General features: G+C 39.9%; 1 protein-coding gene across 2 annotated transcripts; it reads right to left on the bottom strand.

Annotated features, from left to right (window-relative positions):
- Positions 1–892: 892 nt before the first annotated feature.
- On the bottom strand, positions 893–5116 carry isl1a (ISL LIM homeobox 1a). 2 transcript variants are annotated; one of them, XM_087798327.1, is made up of 6 exons: positions 4978–5116; positions 4604–4793; positions 3826–4085; positions 3196–3482; positions 2262–2429; positions 893–1641 (listed from the first exon to the last, which is right to left on the bottom strand). In XM_087798327.1, exons 1-6 carry the CDS (start codon positions 5003–5005, stop codon positions 1525–1527), a joined length of 1050 nt encoding a protein of 349 aa, XP_087654453.1. In that variant the 5' UTR covers positions 5006–5116; the 3' UTR covers positions 893–1524. The 2 variants fall into 2 exon arrangements, with proteins under 2 accessions (XP_087654453.1, XP_087654454.1); XM_087798328.1 differs by having other exon boundaries at positions 3196–3479.
- Positions 5117–9838: the final 4722 nt, after the last annotated feature.

Genomic DNA, 9838 nt, shown 5'->3' with positions numbered 1-9838 from the left:
AACATGTTAGTGACCATTGGTTTAAATAAATACAGGTTTGTATTATGTTACGCTGAGTGACTGAATCCAAGAATAATAATAATAATAAAAAAATAAATATTCCCTCTTCATTAACTTTTTTTCTGAGAGTATAATATCCAGTGGTTGACTAAACACAAGCAATGTTGTATGGCGGTCTTTGACATCACAAGTTTAAAAACATCCAAATTACTATTAAAGACAGAAATGAGGGAAGGAGAGCAACACTAGACTACAACATAGATCCACTTTGTTCTTTTCATTCATTCTCACGGTCCATTCCTAAATCATGCTCATATGCCGTTTCAAAGTTTCCTGGCTAAAAAAAACAAGTTAAAACACTGACGTTCACACGACTATGAACAATTTATCGCAATAATTGACTGAAATTTCTTAAAAAATGTAAGGTTAATGCTAGTGTCATTATGTAATTATTGTAACCCTCAATAGTGCTTATGAAGAACAATGACACGTTTTAAATAAAAACTTCTGTACGTTTTTAAATTAAAAAAAATTCACAAACAACGTCAAATAAAATAGTCGCTGCCTGCATCATTACCATGCAAATACATGTAAATTGTTCGGATTTGAGAAAAGAAAATAATATTCCAAAAGACCAAACTAAAAGATGCAGATGTAATGATCGATTCTTTTCGTATTAACAGAGAGCTAGATGACTTCTTAGAATGTATTTAATTGAAGCCCAATGAAATCTGTAATGTTGGTTAAATCATCTGTTTAAAGCTCATCGACTGTCTAAATCATCTAAAAATGATTGAATGAATGATCCATGAATTTATAATCATTTTAAAAGTTTTCATTGTCTTGTGTTGGTTAAAATAGCAACGGGCGATTAACAACAGGAAAAAACAAGCGCATTTTGAAGTTTCTTTTTACTTCATTTAAGAAAGTTACATAAAAGGTGGCCATTTGTTGACAATAAATAATAAATATTTTCAGTTGCACGGGAACAAACGAAAACTTTTCTTCCAGACCGTGATCTTTAAGTTAGTAATTATAATTATACACATCTTTGGAACATAACATAAACAAAAATCAAAACGAAATGTCGGACGGACACGAAATCACACAAATGCCCCACGATGCCTATGCGGCAGAATAGAGGTATACCTTGTTGCAAATGCTTTACCGGGTCATGACGGAATAGTCAGAAAGAAGCGGCGCTGTTTCCTCCGACATCTGCAGGCGCGAGTATCCAATTCTAATTTAGAAAATCACCAGTTCACGTTATTCTGCGGCGCAGAGTTTTTGCGCACGTTTGACGAGTCAGTGCTGTCAGAGGTCCCGGTGCTGACGGGGGGCGTCTGCTTTTGGCAAAACTGGAACCAGGTGAAAAGATGAGGCAGCGCCAGCCTCGGCGTGTTTCCTTAAATCCCATGATTGTCTTCACAGTGTCAAACACAACCAGGGGTTGTCTGGTGGAGCCCGGGGAAGGGTGTGTGGATGGATGAGTGGACGGACGAGCAAAGTAGTCCGCGTGTGCTCTCAGGCCTCGATGGGACTTGAAACCATGCTGTTCGGCGTGTCTGGAAGCTGAGAGGACATGGACGCCACTTCGCTGCCCGTCGAGTTCGAGCCGGGTCCGCCTTCCGAGAAGCTGACCTGAGAGAACAGAAGCGGTGGTGAATGACTGGTCGATGCTCACACACGCGAGCGCAATACGGGAGGATATATAAAATTTACATCATGTCATTTGTATGTCGAAGTGTTTCTGACGGCCATTTATTTCAATGTCCATGTCCAGTGTGGTTTAACTAAAACACAAGTTGCTGATGATGTATCCAAATATTCATACTGTGTTTTATTCTAGCAAAATAATCAGATGTTAAAAATGTAAGATAAGCAAAATAAATGTGGGACACTTGTGTGCATCCTCGTTGGCTTTTTTTTTAAATAAAAAAAAATTGATTCAAGGATTCGTTATATTTATTTTCGATTTGTTTGGCCTATTTCGTTGATTTTATTTTAAGTTTAAAATTAAGTACGACGGGAAAAGTTGTTCCCCCAAAAAGGTTTCTGTAGTAAAAGTAGGAACAAACGAGTGTCTACTGGGCCGATGAGCATCGAGTTTGCGCGTTGAAATAAATATGATCTATTATGTTTACACTGATTTAAACTTTTTCTGTTTGTTGTTTTATTTAGTTTTGTTGTTAATATAATATTTGAACATGTGTAGAAGCTTCTTCTGGAGTGTGGGGTAATGAATAAATTCCGGGACGCACCAGCTGCTGGAAGGCCGGCTGGTCGATGTCGCTCTGCAAGGCGAAGTCGCTGAGAACCTTCCAGGGAGGCTGGTAGCTCTGGACCTCCACGGGGTTGGCCTGGATCCCGCCGTCGTGCCTCTCCGGACTTGCCGCCACCATCGGGGTCCCGGTCATTCCCTGGATGTTCTGTAGAAAAATAAAACGAGAATATGAACGACAAGAAATAAAATTACATATTAAGAAGTTAAATAGTTGCCCTTGTTGAGCTGTTTTCTAAATGGAAATAACTTACTTCAATATTTTTCTTCAATTAAATATTCATAATGTTAAACAAAATCAAACAATAGTTTAACATATGAATTCGTTAATGTTATACGGTAGGAACTAAGTCAATATCAATCTGTCAATTGATGATGGTTCTACCTCTAAATCCCCACGGAAATTAATATACGATGATTAATAAATAATAAAAATTAAACGGAATATACTATACGAGAGGGGAGATTCGAACTGACTAAAAAATAATAATAATAAATGGTTAATTACTGTGCATTAATCGATTTTTTTTATGTATATAATATGTGATTAATTTTGTACCATTCAATAAACACAGCGACGTTGGATATGAACTTCAGCATATTTAAGATGAAAATTCATGATGTTATACGTTTAGTAAGTAATACTTAACATGGTAAGTATTTTAATGCAACAAGCAAGCCCCGCACAGCGCACGACGGTCAAATATTAGATCTAAATAAAAGTGTTCAGTAAAAATACACAACACTGATGAGTAAACAACGATACTTCTAAGTAGTAATACGACATGTATGTATAGTATTTTGCATTTGCGCTGTACTGAAAAGTAAAACATAATCAATCTTCGATCATCACTGGACTCTAAAGATGACCCCCTTCGCTCCTATAGGGGTCCCACTTGAGGATGTTCTCTCACCGTCTTGTCGTTGGGCTGCTGCTGCTGGAGCTGCTTCATCAGTATACTCCGTTTCTTGTCTTTGCAGCGCTTGTTCTGGAACCAGACCCGGATGACCCGCGGACTGAGCCCGGTCATCTCCACCAGCTGCTCCTTCATGAGCGCGTCAGGCCTCGGGTTGGCGTTGTAGCAGGTCCGCAAGGTGTGGAGCTGCTTCTCGTTCAGAACCGTCCGCACCCGGGTGGTCTTCTCCGGCTGCTTGTGGATGTGGGGTCGTAGCGCAGACTGACGCGCTGAGATGGGCTCTGCTGGTGATAATGGACGGGGACACAAACCCAGAGGACAGGATTCGTCAGTGACACGGCGGAAGACTTGCGCGCACACACACACTGACAGATGACATCTATGTTTATTTGGGAGGATTTCAGCAGTTTTTAAGTGACGTTAAACAAGTCATCGCTGCAGGTAGAGCTGTGGTCCCACAGGTGACAGTTCTTCCAGTGTAGTGTGTTATATTGTGTATCATTGGCCCTACATAAGAACCAGGTCAGGACATGGACATCTGTGCTCATGTGACACCAGGCGTCAGTAAATCATCTCCTGGAGTTGTCGTATGACAAGTGAATCATCCGAAAGAAGTCAGTCCTTTACCTGCCATCTGAAGCGGTCTGGCTGGGTGTAGAGGACTTAGAGGGTCTCCGGGGCCCATGCTCGCCCTCTCGACGACGTCGTGGTCCGCCCGACAGAAGAGCCCGTCCTCCCGCAGAGCGAACTCGTCCCCCGGGATGAGCTGGCGGCTGCAGGCCACGCAGCGGAAACATTCGATGTGGTAAACTTTGGACCGGGCCCGCATCACAAAGTCGTTCTTGCTGAACCCGATGTTGCATTTGGCGCATTTAATCCCGTACAACCTGCAGGACGATCAAGCACACGAGTCAGATCATTTTCATCGAAGATTAAAAGTTATATAGAGAGTGTTCTATTCATTAAAAGTTCGTAAGGGTTTTTTAATAACAGCATTAATAATAATAATAATAATAATAATAATAATAATAATAATAATAATAATAATAATAATAATAATAATAATAATAAAAATAATAATGATAATGTTTAATAATTAATCGAATTAAAACGATTCCCTTCTTCCATTCGAAATAAACTGTCGTAACGAAATACAACAACAATTAAACAAACATAACGGGTATAGTAATCATCAAAATCATGATGATAATACAGTGTTATTATTATCATCATCATTATTGTCGTTGTGTGTGCGTTTCGTAAAATTGACTCTGTAAATATGTTTTGACCAGTTGCTGTGTCGATGATTCATATTTGAATTGAATTAATAATAAAAAAGGAAGAGCATTAATTCAGTGCTAGGGTGCAGCTCCCATCATGGGGCAGAGGTCCCTGGACGTCCTACCTGATGTAGTCCCGTTTACAGAACGTCTTCCCGTCCCGGACGAAGCAGGTGCACGACTCGTCCAGGTACTGGCTGCACTCGGCACACTTGAGGCAGGCGGCGTGCCACTCCAGGTCCGGAGAGACCCTCAGTATGTACTGGTCGTGGATCTGGTTCCCGCAGCCGACGCACAAGGACACCAGCCGCTTCTCTGGGAGACAAACAAATGTCATTGTTATCAAGATGAGTATGAGTTGCTTCCTATTTAGTTTGAATTACAATCGTTATTTCAATGTATAATCCTAACTTATGAAGGATCATTTAACTGTCATAGGCAGCAGTGGTGACGAGTCTAATAAGTCAGTTCATTGTCAACTCAGGAAAAGTGAACTTACTCTTCGGCGGGTCCCCCATGTCTCCCATGTCCACGAAGTAAGGGGAAATGAAGTCCACTGTCACAGCGGGCTGCAGCTGCTCCTGGAAGCCTGGATGTCTCCTCCGCTGCCGGGCTGTCGGGCCAGGGATTGTGCTGTCCGGCTCTGAGGCAAGGTGTGTGTGTGTGTTTGTGTAAGTGTTTCTGCCCGGTGTGTCTGTGGGGCTCTGAAGTTGACTGGAGCTGACGTAGGACAGTAGCACGTCATCTGTATGAGCAGCTGATTGGCTGCAGGACCCTGATCAGCAGCAGCCCCCTCCTCACACGCACGCACACGCGCACGATGATGGCACTATAGCTACAATACAAGTCATTTTAAATCTATATTTTAAGGACAGTCTGAAAGTCAAATGATAAGTAAATCACTAGGCAATGCTCTGTGATCATGAAATATAATTTGAATGATGCCTAGAAACAAAGGGAGCGCGTGCAAAACACCGTGTTGGTGTGTGTGTCTCTTGCAAGTGTGTGTGTGACGGTAAACACAGCAACTCTGAAGAAGACACTGGGAGAGAGTGTATCATCAGATGAAGTTTAACAGTCCTGCAGATAGGGCTGTTGGTGGAGGGTGACAAGTACACACGCAAACGTAACGCACACGCAGAACAACACGCCCCCTTGTGTCAGCAGCTCCAGCTCCACAAACAAACACACTTTGAATTTGATTTGGGGTGATCCTGCGATTCCACGCGCAAATACCCGTTTCAATTTTGGCAGTATAAGAAATGAGTCCATTTAATTTTGCCAATTCAAAAATCACATCCAAGCATTACAAGTATTGAAATCAGATTCTGAATATCCGTGTACCACGTGAAATATTAATTTAATTTACTCATTGTTTTTTATTCCATGTGATGAATAAATAAATGTTATGTTGAGAAAATGTAAAATGCCTTGAATTATTGTTGTTCGTTTTAAGTCGGTAAATTGTATTAAACAATTTAACTTTATCAACAATAGATATGCGCCATTTTAACCGTTGTTGTTTAGTTAGTGTGCTTCGTTAACTGTTCGTAATCATTGTTGATATTATTAATTCTAATCTTCGATCATTGAACATGACAGGCTGTGATCTGTTTGTCGAGTATCAATTTAAAAAAAAACTTGATAGGAGGAAGACACTGTTTCGCTGGCTGGTTTATTCATTTTTTTATATTCTCCTATAAGAATGTCCAATGGACAGTAAGTGGATCACACACACAAAAACAACATCGATAACGCAAAACAACCAGATATCGTCTGTTCGTTTGCACTGCCCGACCCTGAGGGGCAAACACTAAAGATGTAGAAAATATCTAATCTAATCTCACGATATGTGATTGAATGATATATCGATGACATATCCCTTGATTTGGCCTTGATCAATGAATACATATAATCTGAACACCAATAGAAACACAAAGAGGATGAATACAAAATAAATAATGGTAATAATAATTATACAGAATAGAAATATAAAATAGCAATAAATATATATAAAAATGATTAACAATATTACATGTTATATTTGAACCTCTAAATGTTTTTTAGTAAGATTATTTAAATATTATAGTATACAGACAAAGGTATATCACTGGTAAAGTGGAAATCTGTTATGCTCATATTTAATAATTATATGCTAAAGTATTTTTTTTTAAATATTATTGCAACACACACATATAAAACAAAATAAAACGTGTAAAACAAATCTAATTCACTATATGAAATCCATATACAATCCTTGAACCTACATTCTGCAGCTATTCAGCCGTTATTCTTTAAATATAAATTCAGCTAAAAAATTATGAAATTCATGCGCTTTTTTTCTTTACTTGCTCTGGTATCAGTTTAGTTGACAGTGGCCAGATTTCGACAACTAATTGTGAGTCTTTATGGATGAAACAGACAATTGTACAGTAAAGTCAGTATAATTGGCAGAATATCTGTAAGAAAATCCACACATCTACGTGGAGAATGTCTTTTTAAGGAAGCCATCACCACCAACTATAATTCAAAGCAGTCAACAGGGACTGTCTAATGTTTGGTTAGCTGCCGTATAAACTTAACATATCCGTCAAACAAAACAAAACAACCCTTTAAAAAACTGCTGGGTATTAAAAAATGAAGTAAAGACTACATTTCCACTCCATCTCTTAACAATAATTATAGAAAAAGAAGCTTGGTTGAATGTGAGAAAAGAAACAAATATGATATAAATGTCCCACAGAAGAAATCTTGAGATGATTTTGAGAGGGAGGCGATGTCATTGGTCATCACTATAGGCTGCAGTTATGTTCTCTCTGGTGTCCCACAGAAAAACATTTATCTTCACTTACACAGATTTAGCAGGACAAGTTCGAGTTCTTTCAATGGCTATGCAGATAACTGCAGAGCTGCACTACAAATAATTCTGGCCTTTAAAAATACAGGACAAAATACCAGTGAATTATCTTGGATCTGAACTGCCGGATCTGAACTTGATGATGTAGTCAGTCAGACAAGACATATTTATCCAAAGCTGTTGGATCAACTGCACACATCGTAGCATGACTCGTAAATCAAAGCAGGTGCTTGCCAGGGGTAATTCCAAACTTTCTTCAACTTGTTTGGAACAGCAGTAAGTCAACGTCCTTGACCCTGAGCAACACGTCACATCCTCCTCCTCATCTGCTGAAAATCTGAGTGACTGCTGTCAAAGCCTGTGTTGTCCACTCAGGCCTGAGTGGGACATTCTAGTGGACAGTCAAAAGCACAGACGAGGGCTGCTGTCTGCTCCGTCCCATTGGCAGAGGTGGAGACCCACCTCCCATGGGTGCCCGGTTGCCCCACAGACCATATGGCTGGGCCTAGTCCTTCTCGATGGGCGAGCTGGTCTTCGGACCACCTGAGGCAGCCACAGCTCGCATAATCTCTGGAGACAAGAGCCACTTGACACCAGAATGACAGATGGTACTCCAGCTTGTGTGTGTGCGTGTGTGTGTGTGTTTTGTTGTGTTGGTGTACATGTGTCTTTTTTGTGTGTATAAGTGTGTGTGTGACTCTCTCTATGTGTGTGTGTGTAAAAGTGATCGTGTGTGTTCAGATTAAGCTGCACAATAAGGGTGATGATGTGTCAGGGGTGGTTAAACATGATGGTAGAAGCCCCTCCCTCTTTGTCTCTGGGACAGTCTTCGCCTAAGGCCATGACTGCAGGCAAATTGCATCACATGTAAGAAACAGCCACAATAAGAAAGTAGAATTCCCTTCCATAATAGTTATACCACCTTTTACATATTCATTCATCAGCATGGGATTGTTGTTGACTTGTGCAGGATCTTAATTTTTCAAAGTCACAATTCAAATGAAACGTTATATTACAATTTCTTAATAGTGAATATGTGAACACAGACATGCATCATGGGAGCCTTTTACAAATAAATCTTGTTGTAAAAAAGTGTAAGCCTCAAGTTGAATCAATTTCAGCTGTGGTTGGTGCAGTAAAAAATATGTAATGTTTTAGTGAACAAACATGTGACATGCAATAAAAAGAATCATTCAATTTTAATGGATCCTTCATAAGCAGACATGGTGGTTTGCTGTTGGACAAGTTCTATTGTTTAAAAGCTCTTCTCTTCCATTTGAAAGCCATTTAGTATTTCATCATGATATGAACAACAATGTAAATCTGTCAATTTTCATTGTCGTGTTTACTTGTCTAGACATTGCCTGTATCAAAGTGATCAATATTTCATCAGTTGAACAAGCATCCCTGTGGCCGACAGTTCTGATAATTACACGCAGCAGCAGAAGAAAACACACACTCTCCCCGAGGACAGGCTATGAAGAGGTGGAGTGTTCCAGACTCGTCTTCCTCCCTTTAGTCTGCGCTGCTCATCAGATTAGTCTGCAAATATCCAGAGTAGAGATGACAATCAGGAGTGTGTAAGAGGATGACGGTGTCAGGTGTGTTATGTGTGTGAGTTGTGGGTGGGGGTCTCTGTTTGCACGTCAGTGACAGAGAGAGAGCCAGGACCTTTCAGTGCTATCATGTGGCTCTGCTTTTTCACCCTGGAAAATAATCCAGCTGCGGAAGGTCCAGTAGGAAATCTGGACAGGTCACGGCTGGCACAACTCAAACATCGGACACTTTCAACTTTAAAGCACTGTCCCTTGCTTCCCAATAATAAGATCCACCCATGAATCATGTTTCAATCTCTTTATTTACTTTAACCCAAAACCACAAACAAGAGGATTTGATTTGGAATTCAAACCAAAACTGTCACCTACAATCGTTTTTTCCCACTTCAATTAAATCAAAACGGGCTTTGTTTTTTTGTATTTTACAAATGTATTAAAGACATTATAAAATACCTTTAGAGGGTGAGATAAAGTGCAGGTGGATTGTAGACCTTAAAATTAAGGAGCAGTAGGAATTTTGAAAATCTTCCTTACTAAGTTTCTAATACAAGTGGTTTCAAATGTATCAAAATTGGGCATGGGGGTCTTGCCCCCTTGTGTCACCTTTCTTTGACCTGACCCAGTTTCAGTTGATGATGCTTCATGTCTGAATCAGCCAGGTCAAATTTGACTATGAAAAATAAATAAAAGTTTAAATTCAGTCATAGCAACCTAAGGGATGGCTTTGTATTCCTTCATGATTGACACCAAGAGGCCAGACTTCAAGCTACTACTTTCTTACACAATGATGCAACTTATCTGTACATTTTAGGAGGTTTACAGCCTCATAAGCACGACAGCAAAGGTGATCGATCTGGCTGTTAAAGATGGAAAAAGAGTTACAAATAGGCTTGTCTTCATCTGAGATGGCAGTGTAAAAAACTGACTCAACATGGGCCATGCTTTTT

Source organism: Callionymus lyra, chromosome 1 (genome assembly GCF_982586985.1).
Source record: "Callionymus lyra chromosome 1, fCalLyr1.hap1.1, whole genome shotgun sequence".
Lineage (NCBI taxonomy): Eukaryota > Metazoa > Chordata > Actinopteri > Syngnathiformes > Callionymidae > Callionymus > Callionymus lyra.
The sequence above is the reverse complement of the archived record's forward strand: the minus strand, read 5'-3'. Positions and strand labels throughout refer to the sequence as shown.

What these genes read in the sequence shown, in the direction of transcription:
- isl1a (XM_087798327.1), bottom strand. Translation starts at nt 5,005, where the DNA reads ATGGGAGACATGGGGGACCCGCCGAAGA. An exon ending in AGCAGCCCAACGACAAGACG is followed by an intron (nt 2,430 to 3,195) that starts GTGAGAGAACAT and finishes ATTTTTCTACAG; the next exon opens with AACATCCAGGGAATGACCGG. An exon ending in AGCCGGCCTTCCAGCAGCTG is followed by an intron (nt 1,642 to 2,261) that starts GTGCGTCCCGGA and finishes CTGTTCTCTCAG; the next exon opens with GTCAGCTTCTCGGAAGGCGG.